The following is a 15135-nucleotide window of genomic DNA, read 5'->3' as shown; positions in this document are numbered from 1 at the left end:
ATCACAGGAGGAACAAGAAGGAAAATAAACAATAACTAAAAAGGGGAAAGTAAAGGACAACAGGCGATAACGTGGTTTAACTCACGTTTAACAGATTGAGACAATAACAGGATTGTAAATTATTCAAAACACACCCCAAATTGCCCTTCAGGTATGTAATATGTCTATTTCATTGATAACAGCGCTTGGGAGCACTTTAAAATCTATTTAATACAGTCTATGTTTAAAACTCACAAAAGAAAGTAGTAGTGGTTCTGATTTTGTGATGCAGTCGGCTCATAACATTAAATGAGAATTTAAGTCGCTTATTTATTTTGAGCAAATTTATTTAAAAATAAAATTGTGAACAGGGTAAACCGAGATTGTGATATTACAACAATTAATCGTGCAGGCCTAAATTCCACTACACAATGTACATGGTATTTAAAACCCAGAATGCTATTGAATAGATCACCCCAATGTCACAAATACCAAATCCAGTTAATTGAGTCGATATTGGCCTGCTATCCCACATCCGTATCGGAGCATCCCTTGTTTGAATAGTGCCAAATAACGTTTCCGGTTTAAACAAAATACAAACAAACACACAAACACAAACACACACACACACACATCACTGCATCCCTAAATATGCACTTCATGCAGCTTTTCATGCGCAACTTATAACTTGGATTCCTACTACAGGGCAATGCAAATGCAGGAAATTCAACAAGTCATTTGCATCAAGCACAAACACCCTGTAGAGCAAGAAACATGCTGTGGGCTAGCAAGAGTTAGGTATACTTGTATATTGTATTCAATATAATACATTTGTAAATAAGTCCCACTTCAACACAATACTATTTCCTTCTTAGTGACTGAGAAATGCATGTCTTCCAAAATAAAAGGGTTGTCATAACCGACAATTTGACGATACTATCAGTTTTATTTGCAAAATAGTCACTTTTACAAATTTGTAACGTTGTCTAACAGAGACTCTGGATTCTGGCAGGCCACATGACACCCAGCTGTCTATCCACAACAACAAAAAAAGAGGCCTAAATAGCCCCTTTAACTCTATCTGGGCCCGTAACTCGATTCAATATTGCAACACACTGTCCTCCTTACTAAGTACAGAAATGGTAATCCTCATTAACAGTATTCATTCTCCTGCTAGCTTATTCATATTTCTGACGTGACAGGAAAGCGAGCCTGCTAGATTTAAAATGAGCAGTTATTACAGGCTGCTGCTGCTGCTGAGGGCGAGGATTGCTTTGCACAACTAACATTAACGTTACCCGTTAGCATTTTACATAAAAACCGGAGCTAAGCACTTCGAAATGGGTAAAACATTCAACTCAAATTAACCTTCAATGCAATCTACTTAAGCGGTGCATATTACGGTACGCAAAACACACAGTTATATTTAACTACACGTCACTGTGTCTTAACGTGTAGCTATGTATTCTTAGCTAACGCTGGTTAGCTTCCAGCTAGGTAACATTAGCTACTTCAATATCTGCATTTAGAAAAAAACAAAACAGCGCGACGACAGCCATCACACAACACCAAACGAGAATACGGTCTTCGCGATTGAACACAATGAATACAGTATGGGAAATATTACCTCCTGCAGCAGAGTACTGTCCTCTCCCTGTTTTGTTCAATCTATTTCGTTTCGTTTTGTATCTAAATATTCCCTGGATGGGTTTTCTTCTAACATTAGCTAGCTGAGGCTATTCTGAGTCACGCCCACCTCAGAAACTACGCTTTGCGATTGGTTTAATCACCCGGATGATAGATATCTCAAACCCGATGATAAGGTTTGTTTATTTGATTGACACACAAATCAACCAATGAAAAGAGACGCCCATTACTGCTCGCCCTCGGTGCTCGTACACTCGTACGTGCACGTTGACACTGCTAGCTTCGCTAAAGGCGTTTACGCTTTGTTGACCGTGAGATAAATAAACCGCTTTCTGTGTAAATGAAACCAGTATTCTCGGAAGAGTTCGTCCAAAATTATCATGCTCTTTTTGTTAAAATTCCTAATCCAGTTTCTCTGATTTCTGGCGTTGGATGACTTTCTACATTTAAAATTAGAATAGTATCAAAGAGTAGTATCAAAAGTTCTCCAGTCAAACGGTACTTGCATTCTTTCCCTTTTTTACCCAGATCTAGAGAAAAACCTTGTATGGCTTTGCTTGAAGCAAATCACCACAAGCAATCTTTGATTTAAAGTGAAAATCCGTATCACCCTGAGGGTATCGTAATTGTTTTAAAGATCATGCCCTATAGTCCAAAGGCATGCTCCCCCCCATTTATGGAAGCTGTGCACTATTTGTCCAACCATTTCAGATAATAGAATGACAACAAATCTGTAGGCTACTATTGTTTAGTAAAATCATGATGGTTGCCAAAAGAAAAGAAAAAAAATCATCCTATGGAGCCTACAGCTTAATTTTGTATCAAATATGCCCTTTTCACAGCACCCTTTCTGACGTGGCATTGTAGGGCAAACACAGGTGTAACTAATAACATTACTTATGGCCCTGTTCCATGTAGGTGGGCCCTTTTTCACCAACTCATTTTATTCTCTTGTTCCTCCTATTCATCTGCTTTCTCCACAAGTTTCAACGTCCAATGTCCAGTCATCACCTTCATTCTTCTTTCACTCCTTTTCTCCTCCTCCCCACTCCTCAATTTTCACACTTCCACCTCTGTCCTCTTCTTAACCAAGTTAACTTCTTAACTCTTAATTCTTTTCAACCAATACTCCTTTCCCACCAGACTCTTCTCCTTAGATTAGCAAGCTTCACAGGACTAAATGAAACACAACCCACCCAAGACAACATAAGGGCGGACCAATAGGTGTAGATTTTTTTTCTCCAATTATCTGCGGGTCCAGTCGGAGAGACAAAGTCAAGTAAGTTAAAAGTATTTAAAACCTAAACGATTCAGGGCTTTTTAAGGAAACATTCAAGGTTGTATCCCCAGAAGCCAATCCCAAGCTCAAACGATGGCTGAAACCATCAAGATTAAGTCAATAGTCACCAAGAGAAAGTTCCCCCCCCCCCCCCCCACAAAAACATACATAACAAAGTACCTAATTTTTTACTTTTTAATAACACTGAAAATGTATTGACAGTTTCTTTGCACCAAACGTGTGCAAGCAATTCTAAAACTACATATCAAACGAACGGACTAAAAAAATTATACAATTTCAGAAGAAATATACATTTCCCAGTCTATGAAAATCTATGTCTCCACAGATGGCAGATAGATTATAAAAGATGAAAACATAAAATCAAATTTTAGCAAAAAATACAAGTTTCTAGAATCATTTAGGTTGACGTGTCAGGGACAGTGTCTAATCTACATAGATGGGAGTTCTGCATTACCCTCTTGGTTAAGCACTTTTTGTTTCTTTGGACTTTATCAAAGTAAACCTTTTACAACAGGGGAAATCCAAATCTTCACCACTGTATACAATTGCCTCAAGAATCCATCAGGTTTAGCTTCCAAGGTTTTATCAAATTCATAACTTTTAAAACAAAACATCATATACAAATATAAAATAACGGAAAGAAAATATTTAAGGAACCAATAAACGAGATAGAAAATGCAACCACATTTGATGACACAGTTCCCAAACAAGACACTCCTCTCGGACTGCTGAAAAGAAAAAAGAAAACGAACTGCTGTGTGCTTGTAGTTCAGGTCTTGTCCACATTTTATGAAGCAGCCGTTTTCAAATTTCAATTATCTGATCATGTCAGGACAAAAAATATGTCCCATTTGGAAGTCTGTCAATACTATATTATGTGCATGTAAACCAATTAAAACCTTTGACTACATTTTTTATATATAAATTGCATCAAAAATGACGGCGAACCACAGCCAAACGAATGGCAATAACATAAGACCAGTTTCAAATATTAGCCTTGTACAAAAGAATCTCAAAACAAGTTAAAACGGCTAAACCACTTTTGACTTAGCCTTCTCCTAAGGAGTGCTAAACATGGAGGGATTTAGTCAAACATTTTACAATATGGATAACATTAGAATTAGTAAATCGAACAAAATGAAAGTCAGGGAAGTAAAATCACGGTATAAGGTATTAACGGAGTAATGGGTCAGTTAAAAATTCAAATGCATCTTAAACTACACATCATGGCAAATCCAAGATTAAGAATTGGGCATTTAAATCTACAAAAAAAAAAGAAGTGTAGTTTTATAAAATCATAAAAAATATATTAAGAGAAATTGATTCTTTATTGCCTCTAGTAAAAATTCCCCTTACAGTTACCATCGTTTCCTTCAGGGCTGAGTAGGCAGAACCAATGATCATCGCCCACTGCTGTACCCTGGGAAAAACTGATTTAGAATATCTTGCAGGGATTGGTTGACAGTCATGGAGTAGTTTTTGCCCAGGTCGTGCCTGCAGGCCGGGCATGTGTACACGTCTGCTCTGAAGGACCGCTGAAGGCATTCCTGAGGTAGAAACATACAGCAGTTTTCACTTTCGGACCCTTTCTTACAATGACATGTCACAGTATAACAACTTTTATTGATAAATAACAATTTGTAAATTTAAGATACACTTTGTCGTAACCTTTAGGTAGTTCTTTCTTGCATTTCCCAGAACGCACTTTGTTTTAGAAAAATTTGGTAGGTGAAAGGTAGGGGGTTGTGTGTCAATTGATCTAAAGCTTCCACAACATTTCGTTTCAACCCCACCACTACAGCAACATAAGATCTTTTAGGCCATACATCAAAAACATCCTCCAATGCTTCAGAAAAGGTGCTGCATGATTGAGTAACTGCATTTAATTAAGTCATTTTCAAAAAGCAAGAAGTTCCTATGTTTTCCCTGCATTTAAAAAAAGGAAAGATGTAAATCCATCTAAGTGTGCTGTATCACAAAGGTAGTGTATCCACGGAGTCTTGTTTAACTTTTTGTGGGACAATGAGCTTCTTACCCTGCACACATTGTGTTGGCACTCTGTGGTGATGGGCTGGTAGACCACTTCTTGGCAGCAAATGCAGAGGAAAACTTCTTCAACTTTGTTTAAGAATTTCTGCAAAAACATGTGTACATCAGTTAGAAAACTGCCCCATAACTAGCAGGAGGTTTCAAACAGTTCTCAGCAGGGTTTTTTTTACAGACAGACCCTGGCTTTTGCCAGTGTGACAGATTTCCTGAGCACCTCACTTATCATTTGCAGAACTGACACCAACAAGCTCTTCTGTAAACAGTCGCTTGTAAACAAAATACCCATCTAGAGAAAACTAGTACCAACTGTATTTTGAAGAAGCAGCAAATTCCAGAACTGACAAAGCACCACCTAAAAACGGTCACAAACCAAACTTAATAAAAGCTATTTTCATTCAACAATGCATCCACTGTAAGCATGATTTGTTTTCAATAGAACTGAGTGCAGTGGAACCTTTGCCATTTCTTGTTATCCCGAGAACAATGCGATGCCAGCAACATAATTATTTCCAAGATAAAAATGTTGAAATGTCAAGAAAGTCACACCAATCTCAATCAAATCAATAGAATGTAATGAGTGTTGCTTGTATTAAATAAGTTATGCTGGGGCTACTATTTAACATATTACTTATCAATTCATGAACACAAATCATTATTGCCTCACTGTCACAGAATGTCTCAATTTCTTCGTTGTTCCCACCCAAATGCATGACAAATAAACCCACAGTGTCCCCCAAACCAGCTTAAGCTCACCGGTCCAAGTGATAGTGACTCCATGGCTTCATCCCACAGCTTCTTGTTTGGCTTGTCATTCTTGATGAAGGATTTCTGCTCCTGGGTGAGCTTGTACACTTCTACCTTTGTTTTCTTAGGAGTCTTGCCTGGTGAGGTCTTGGAGGAATCTGACAGAAAGAACCACATTATAAATTTACTACGGAGTTGTACCAATGTATCAATACATATGATATGAGACTAGATATCTTCTAAAGATTTTGGACATTGTAATATAAGAGCCTTGGATTCTGTGGAAACTTTTAAAAAACAAGAGATCTTTTTCGACAAGCATTCAACTAGCAATATGGTTTAATATTTTATGTTTGGTTTTTATTTGTTTTACTGCAAAGCACTTTGTGACCCCTCTCGTCTGCAAATGGTGCTATATAAATTAAGTTTACTTACTAGTTTTACACAGTGCATTGCAGTAAAGAGATGTTATTTTCTGAACTTACCAGACTGTATTAGTAGCCTTTACCCACATAGTTATTAAATGCCCGTTACTGATGATTTATAATCAGTTGGCTATTAGTCAGGACATTTAAAAAAAAAATGTCCCTGGTAAAACACACACATAACTTACCACTGCCCTGAGATTTTCTCTTCCTCTTTGCCTTGCTCGGCGTTGCCGCCTCCTCTTCCACTTCATTTTTGTTCTCTTTCTCTTTCTGGTAGCCAGCAGGATACTGGAACAAGATTTTGTCCAATTAACTGAAGTTATTCTACTGCTAGAAATCAGTTCAAAGCAACATTGACCATGTAACAATTAAAAAGCTTTAACAATATGAACATGCTAATTATTACGTATATAATAAATATTTTTTTTAATAGTTTTCAATTAATTGCATTGTGAATCAAACCAATTAATGGGAGCTGATCTCATCCTAACACCTGTGCAAACAAAGAACTGAGAGCATTTGTATACAGAAGCCCTCTTGGTATAATGTAGTCTGAATGACCATCTCTACCTGCATGGTGAGACCAAGCTTCTTAATGCGTTCCTTGCCTTCTCTGGTCCATGGTGCTGGCTCATCGTCATCACGCCTCAGCAGATACCGCCAAACCAAGAAACCAGACTTGCCCTTGGCTGGCCAGTACTTCACGACCTGAATGAATGGTCAATAAAACAAAGTTAAATAAATGCTCATAGTCACAAGATTATTTATCACACATGAGTCCAATCAATTCTATTCATTTCTTTCAACAGATCTTTGCCACTGAATTATTTAATTTAACAAAATCAGTTAATTGCAATATTGTTGTGCGTGTCAGCCAGTTTGACAACTCCACAAGAGGACAGAAAAATGTCACCACCTTATATATGCCATCATATCGGTTTCCTTCCTCAGGGGAGTATTTACTGTGCTTGCGACCCTTGCAGCTGCGCACAACTCGAACTGGTTTGCCTTCCTTCCAGTTCTTGGCCTCAGCTCCATTTTTGTCGTTGACAGGGACGTTGCAGTTGAGAGCCACCGCCCTAGTGAGAACCAAAGTAAACAATTTAGATATGCACAAATAAATAAAAGCAAAAACAAACAATTCAGAAATCTCGTTTTACGTCCTTTAGCATCATACCGATTCATGTGGGTAAGTGTCTGATCACACGATTGCTCAGCAGTCCTCTTGTTTCCAGAAAGATCTCGCCCTCCAGAGCCAGTGTAAGTGAACTCATTACCATCATCCTACAATGCAAGACCCATCACAGATATCACACATTAGGACTACAAAAGGTTTGGCAGCAGATTTTAGACCACAGAAAACTTTTGGGTTTCATATAACAACTTAAGCGCCTTTAACAGATAAAACATTTATATTAAAAAAAAAAGGAAACCGCATACCACGTCATCCTCATATCCTCCTGCCAGGACCAGAGAGTAGGCACCATCATTACTCCTGCCGTGAATCCCAGCCACATGAGGCCTGTGGACACCAGATTCACTGACCTAGAAAAGTCAAAAGAATACAAACATTATTGGTGGCCACTGAAACAAATTAACAGAAAACCTTGGAATTGTTTGTGCTCCATGTATGTCACAACAGTTCCTTTCAACAGCCTTAATTCAACTCTTCAGTTGTGTGGACTGACCTGCACTCTAAACTTCCACAGCGACCCGACGGGAATGCTGGGGATTGGGCCGTAGTGGTTGGACGGGACGATGGTGCACTGCTTGGTTCGACCGACACAGGCCATTCCCTGGGAGGGGGAGGAGTACATTGTTTGAACCCTTGTGTTTAACAACTAGTATAGCAACACAGCTTGCTGTCTACAAGGACACTGAGCATGTAAGCCATAAGATCATTTCTCATACTGTGTGTAATGTATCCAGTGCCAGAACAAAACTGACAAAACCATAGCGGCATAAAATATTCATTGTTTATCATTTCAACAATGATAACCTAAACTATGACTTTATCCTTTCAAACCTGTGATATAGTTACTGGTACCCCACACCTAGAAGTGAGTTATCCTAATCATACTTTAAAGTAACTACAAAATATTTGTACACACTGTAATAAGATTTGCTGTCAGCATTCACCTTGCCCCAGTCCCTCTGGCTGGAGGAGCTAGCAGAAGCCATCTTGGCTTTCTTCTTGCTCTCCTTCAACTTCTCTCCGGCCAACACAACCTCACTGGCATCAGTACGGCAACCTGGGCAATACCTGAGATGTGGGGGGTAAAGGTCATGTTCAACACATCCTAAAAATAACAAGGGATGACCAAAAAGGCTGAGCAACAGATGGTTGATTTCTGAGTAACAAAAAAAAGGAAAAGACTCATGTTCAGTGTTTTGATTCAAACAACTGACACTTAAAGTGCCCATTTTATGCTCATTTTCAGGTTCATGAGCAGTGTTTTCTGTTGGAGATGGTAAGTCCCTTTGGGGTAGACTTTGAGCTTTTTCACTTTATAACCCTATAACGTGCACACACAAAAAAAGATATATAACATAATAAAAGAAAGGGAAAAAGCATAATATGAGCACTATAACAAATTACAACTACAGCTGCACAAAACAGCTTTGAAGCACTTGAAGATGTTAGAATGCAGTATCTGCAACAACTACTGGGTTTATAGAAACATTTGAGAACATTCAGTTTTTGACATAATTGAACCAACTAGACTGTATAAGAGGAGTGGACGTAGCCATATACAAAATAAACATCCTGCTGTTTTAAAGACTTTAAAACTAGCACTTGAGACCATAAACTTGTTAGGAAAATGTTTTCATTGTCTCAGACTTCTATACAATCTTCTATTCTTTTTTTAACCAGTGAAGTTGCACCCACTTTTATGCACTTGCACTAGCTTCACTTTCAGGAGCAGAGGTCCACTTGGTAGCAACAGCATTATGATTTAGGCCAATATTATTTGCATTTGAAAAAACCCTTTACAAACACAAATTGAATTGCACCAAGCTCTTTAATCATCAACGTGACTGGTAATTTCCCAACATTAAATGTCAGGATATCTAAATGTATGAATGTATGAAGTGTGGAGTTCTGCATATGATCCTACTGACCAGTCCTCGTCTTCAGGGATGGAAGTCAGCGGAGGGTTCAGGCAGTAAATGTGATAGGCCATGTCACATTCGTCACACAGCAACTGCTTGTCAGGATCCTGCTTGATGCCACAGATATGGCAGTTACACCACTGACACTTCTTCTTGGGATCATCCTTACAGTGCTTGCACTCAGGCCCGTTTGATCCTGGAGAATATAGACATGTTACCATATTGTATATTCCATACACAGCATTTTAAAATCAGTTAACATCAAACGTTTACACAAACAAGATCCAAAATCCTGATGATTCACATTCAGGCTAGTCCTGTCAAAAGCCAAGACACACCTTTACAATTTAAACATTTTCATCTTTTAACCTACTTTTTAATGGACTCTCAGATCCAGCCAGGGTGTCACCCAGAGAACCAGGCTCCTCGATTTTGTAGATTTCAGTCAGGAACATGATCCGGCAATCATTAAGAGAGTCACCAGCATCACTGCAGACAAAGAAACTGTCAATGTGCCCTGCATGGTAGCAATATAGTCTTACATTCTACTTCTTACAATACTGAATATGAGTCACTTGAAAAGTTTAGAACAGCAAAAAACATTACATTTAGAAGGGATAATAGATCACTACAGACAGACCTGGAAAACCAAAATTCTCAACCGCACTTGAAGACAGCTTTTGGAAAAATAAAGAATGTGACAAGGCAAGAGATGAAGAGACTGTTTTGTTGTTGTTGCAAGACAGTTTTTTTTGTTTTTGTTTTTTCAACATCGTTAACCTTACGGGACTTTCAGGCTGCGACACAAGTCTGAGCGCTGGTTAACGTCACAATTGTCCCCAGCAGGGTAACGGTTGATCTTTTTCCTAAAGTTGATTCGGACTTTGAATGAATACTCAGCCGGCTCCTCATCAATTGGCATTATGCATAGCCATAACTAACGTGTTTCTATGTTTACCTGGATCAACAGTTGCCTGAAAATGACACCAGGCTGCTACAGTTCAAACATACAGACCTCTACACATATCCCATTGTAACTACACAGTTCTCCGTTCATGGCTGAGAAGGAAGTGAAAGCACTGCATGCATTAGCCAGCGGCCAGCAGAGATATAGCAAGCAGCTTAATCCCAACAATACACCACAGTAAATATCAGCCTGCAAGCACGTTAATATATATAAAAAAATAATAATAATTATTCAAATTCCAAAATAAGCAGCAAGTATAACTTTGCATGGAATTAAGCCCTTACCCAAGGATAATCTTGGCGTAGATCTCTCGCACGGTGCGCGTCTCCCTCTTCCTCTGGATCTCAGCGTCGTACCAGTAGCCACGCTCCTTTGGGTCGTCTGGGTTGTAGTTGACCATAACGACCATACCTGCCTCCAGTTGGTGCCACTGGTACACCGTACGGGCGCGTGGGCGAACATCCTTGGCTAGCAGCTGAATCACCCCGTTCTCTGGGTAGCTGAGATAGTAAATGTGATACCATATCAGTTTTCTGTTAAAAAGCAAGCCACACACCACAACAGGTGCTTCCTACACAGCGCTGCTGGAAGTGTAACTAAATGTATAACAGTATGTTTGAATGGTGTGGATCAACTGCCTGTGTAGCGGGCTTGAATACACCACACAAATGAATGCAAACTTTTAAGTCTAGACACTTTAGAAAAAGTTACATTTTAGTGTCAATTTAAGTCCCACATTGTCTAGCAAGCATTCAACTCTCTGAATCCGATATTGTGCCCCTCCATGAGGATCCGTCACCATAATCCTCTATGTGAAGCAGCAGCAGCAGGAATCGTTTCACATAAGTAGAATAACAGCATCTTTTTTCCAATTCAGCCAATGAAAGTGCAAATAGTGGTTCAAATAGTTGCTGAGCCGTTTAAATTGACTATCCTTCTATCTAGCAATATACATAGTATATGACAGGAGAAAAAACTGCCCCGTCTTTTTGAACAAGAACAGGTATTTTAGTGAGGGGGTGTAACGATACATCAATCTGGAATGGTGTATATTTAATTCAATATTTGATTCAAAGATCAACAATCCAATATCAATTCAATGTTAAAATAAATTATTCTGAAATTGCCATTTATATGCAGTAAATTTTTCTCATTTAAATGTCTGGAGGAGCTCAGTAATACAATTAAAAAGTTATACATTTAACTGATTGTGTTAAATAGGCATAGGATATTATCTCCTATTATTGCAGGCCCCTGAAATATATCAGAACCGTATCGTGGCAGACTGTATGATATTGATTCTTTGGAAAGCAATATAATATAATATTGTGTTGTGAAGAAAGTCTGGTTATCTATTGCTTGTATCAGTTATAACGTTCAGTTGTGTGTTTTAGCTTTGAATTTTCATGATCATGGAATCTTACTCTTCGTATTTAACATGGTACAGTATCTCGTCCTGTGCTGGCTGTGCCTCAGCAGATTCTTCTTTAGGCGTCTTTGTTGTCTTAGTAACATTCACAATCTGGGCCTCAAACCAGGCACCCATGTTCAAGTCCCTTGCATCCACCAACTCATTGGTCTTCAAAGACACAGAAAATAAAAAGTTAGTAGGATCTTTTGAGACATTTTAAAAGCTGATTGTTTTCAGCGCATTTAGTACCACCACCATACATGTCCTGTAAATGTTCCACCAAAAAAAATCCTTACATACACAAAGTTTCAAAGCATGGTGTTAATTGTGTGATAAACAATTATCTGAAGGTTTTACAGGACGACAAACCACTTCTCATAATTAACCCAAGAAGAAACCTGTCCAAAGGCGCAAGAAAAGTCTTAGATGCAGTCCGGCTCCATTGGGTCAACATGTGTAATCTGACCATGCTGGATGACCTTTTCCCAAAATTAGCTAAAAGCAGGTGCTACACTACAGCTGTTCACCACCTATCCCAACCAGAAATAAATTGATTTCCTCACCACAAATGCAAAAGTAACCTATAAACACTATACATAACACCTCATTTATTCCCAGCTAAAAACTTTAAAAACACACCTTGTAAAATCCGAACCCTGGGTCGATGAGCTCTGTGCCGTTTGTCTGGGCAGAGGTGCTGGCGGTCTGAACCTCTACCTCACCATGAGTTGAGCTCTTGTCAGACTCGCTCTGGGTTGAGCCACAACCAGAATCAGAGTCTGAGAGCTCGGCTTCTTTGTCCTTACTTTTGACGACTTCAACGCTGGGCATCTGTCTAACAAGCAGCTGCACTATGTCGTTTAGACCCACGTTGTAGTCAAATATGGTATGACCGTCCTCCATCTGATGTAAAACAAATATAAGACAGTTATTAAAAAAGGACAAAAGCAGCCCTTCTATAAATAAACAGAAATTTGATTCTAAAATCAGATGTTGTGATATTCTTGTCCTAATACCTTGTTGTCAATATTGTGGGGATATTGATTGAGTGCTTTAACGAAATATCTTCACAATGACATTTAAGATAAATAATATTCAAGAGAGATATATAAATAATAGATATGACAGTCGGCATATGTAAAATTTAATGGAAGAGCTAGAACAGTCTGGTAACACAGAATGACATCACTGTACTGTAATGCAGCTTGGCACTATGTTAAAGGGGCGGCAATTTTTTTTTTTTTCATGCTAGAGAGCTTTTAGATTTAGGTGGGACACAATCACAACCCAAAAGCCTCAAAGACACACCCCTATACAAAATTGTAACCATGCTGCCTCACCTGCTTGCCACGGTAGAAAAGCCTCTGTTTCTCCGGCTCCACCTTGAAGAGCTCCGCAATTTTGAGACGCAGCTCATCCACCTTGGTGAGTTTGGACAAGGAATCCACTTGGTGTGTTTCCTTCCCATCCATCGTGCGAACTTGAATCCACATTGCAGCTGCCCTGTGTTTACAGCCACACCATAACCGATTATACCCTCAATAATTACTGCATTTTCACCACACACTTTTTAAGTAATCAGTCTAGTTAAATGGATCAGATGACAGACTCCAGCTGACATCCGTGATCAAAAGCAAGTTTTGTTAAACTTCCATACCAAACCATCAACAGCCGAGCATCATTTGCATGAATAACATCGTATGGCACATGGCTATGGCCTTGTCTAATCAGACTTGACGGTTTGGTCGGTGCATTAATCTTACATTATGGTTTCCGCATTTTCTGCTAGGTGCAACACGGTGCTGCACACTGTTTAAAAATGTCACTTAGTTTTGCAAAGCAAAACACATTTGCTTTGTCTGCGGTTAGCATGTATTAACAAAACATTAATAATACCCACAATTATTGATGTCTTGAATAAGATTTTAAGCAAAACACTATGTATTCATCTAACCATCAATTTGCAGTTTTAAAATGATGAATTTTGCAAAAACCTTTCAATCAGTTGGCTCTTAATCCTTATGGACGTTGTGTCCATTTTACATTTCTGTGTGTTGTGTCTTTGTTATGGACATAGGTAAACCTTTTGAAGTTGTAGTTTATTTTTGTTTGGTCTCATTGTTCTTTGTTTCATATTGTAATTTTGAAAACTGGAGACGTTTTATAGACTGATAGGACTATAAATACGGCTTTACTAACTGTTAATGGGCCATTAAGGATAACTGACTGTGAGCCTGCAACGTAACCAAGCTCTTGTTCCCACTAAGCTGGCCAATTTTAAAATCAATCCTCGTCTTAGCTTTCCAGCCAGCATTTGTAACTCCCTTGATTCTTGCTTGTCAAAAGCCCTGCGCAGACATTGTCAAAGCATGTCGTACATGTCAATCCCAACATTAAAAGAGGTTATGCAGTTTGCTTTAAGAACTAAATAGACTTATTTTTGGGCAAATAATGAAATACATGTTTCTCAGCAAGGGATCTATAATAATCAATATGATTATGCCAGTCCTTGGTCCGTGTATTGTGCGGCTGTCAGCACTGGGCTGTCACATCAACAGAGTATTAGAAAGGGAGGGAACACGCTGATTTAAATACAGTGCGGGAAACTGAGCTGCAGGCCACTCCCAGTTATTTTAAAAGCAAGCTCACATCCGGACGGGAGGGAGCGCTAGTGGCAAACAATGTGCCTTCGCTCTCTGACAACAAAAAACACCGAAATACTACCTAATATGCCATTTGGAATCCATTACGGCTATATTAAAACGCTTATATATTATTATTTCCCCCTATAGAGCGCGCTTCGTTCATAATGACTGGCGTTTACTTTTGCGCTCTCAGCTTAGGTGTCGTTCGGTCGGCTGGCTTGAAATAAACCAAGAACAGTGAACAACACACGAGAAAACAAACTACTTCCTCACACCTAAGACGCGTTATTTCACCGACACCATTCCATTTTTTATAAAATACATGCGGAAAACACGGGCCATTTCATCACCACCCAATATGGAAAAACAGGGTAATAAGCGCTCTGCTTGAAGTTAGCGTTATTTGTTCCGCTTCATAGGAAGTGGCAAAGCTAGTTGTAATTTCACCACGAGTTACACATGATGTGGATATACAAGCAACAGATAAACACAACAATATAGCATATCGTAGAAACCTTAGTCAAGTTCATCACTACCTATCAATGCTTAACGTAACGTCAACAGCAAACCACGTTACGACTTATTGTTACGAGAGCTTTCAACTAGTAACGGTAGCGTTAACGCTATATCATCAAAAAGATACCACCGTACTTTCAACAGCACAAAAACTATTTTAAATTGCACGTTCAAGTGGCTAGAGAACTTGGGGCAGTAACGTTAACCCAAACAGAAACGAGGTAGCTAGGACATTGTCAAGTTAGCAAACCATGGTGAGCTAGCTACTGAGTGAAGATATGAATGAGGACAATTTTAAAAGTTATATGAACATGAAGAACAAAAAACTTCTTTAC

At 38.8% G+C, this 15135-nt stretch overlaps 2 protein-coding genes across 4 annotated transcripts in view; both read right to left on the bottom strand.

Moving 5' to 3' along the window:
• The window catches only part of kdm4b (lysine (K)-specific demethylase 4B), a 45816-nt gene extending 44048 nt beyond the window's left edge, over positions 1-1768 (bottom strand). Inside the window, exon 1 of one of the 3 annotated variants that reach the window (XR_004657850.1) lies at positions 1607-1768. The gene's annotated coding sequence lies outside the window, so the exon portion shown is untranslated. The remainder of the gene's footprint in view (positions 1-1606) is intronic. The other 2 variants (XM_034881071.1, XM_034881074.1) reach the window with 2 other exon arrangements.
• Positions 1769-3131: 1363 nt separating this feature from the next.
• The window catches only part of uhrf1 (ubiquitin-like with PHD and ring finger domains 1), a 12266-nt gene continuing 262 nt past the window's right edge, over positions 3132-15135 (bottom strand). The window contains exons 2-17 of the mRNA XM_034881075.1: positions 12980-13142; positions 12279-12542; positions 11653-11807; positions 10513-10728; positions 9635-9750; positions 9271-9457; positions 8287-8410; positions 7836-7943; positions 7588-7692; positions 7325-7431; positions 7064-7226; positions 6718-6855; positions 6333-6435; positions 5729-5877; positions 4962-5060; positions 3132-4473 (exon numbers count right to left, since the gene is read on the bottom strand). Coding sequence (XP_034736966.1) covers positions 4327-4473; positions 4962-5060; positions 5729-5877; positions 6333-6435; positions 6718-6855; positions 7064-7226; positions 7325-7431; positions 7588-7692; positions 7836-7943; positions 8287-8410; positions 9271-9457; positions 9635-9750; positions 10513-10728; positions 11653-11807; positions 12279-12542; positions 12980-13132 — 2334 coding nt within the window. The 5' untranslated portion in view covers positions 13133-13142 and the 3' untranslated portion in view covers positions 3132-4326. The remainder of the gene's footprint in view (positions 4474-4961; positions 5061-5728; positions 5878-6332; positions 6436-6717; positions 6856-7063; positions 7227-7324; positions 7432-7587; positions 7693-7835; positions 7944-8286; positions 8411-9270; positions 9458-9634; positions 9751-10512; positions 10729-11652; positions 11808-12278; positions 12543-12979; positions 13143-15135) is intronic.

This window comes from Etheostoma cragini, chromosome 9, assembly GCF_013103735.1.
Source record: "Etheostoma cragini isolate CJK2018 chromosome 9, CSU_Ecrag_1.0, whole genome shotgun sequence".
Lineage (NCBI taxonomy): Eukaryota > Metazoa > Chordata > Actinopteri > Perciformes > Percidae > Etheostoma > Etheostoma cragini.
The sequence above is the reverse complement of the archived record's forward strand: the minus strand, read 5'-3'. Positions and strand labels throughout refer to the sequence as shown.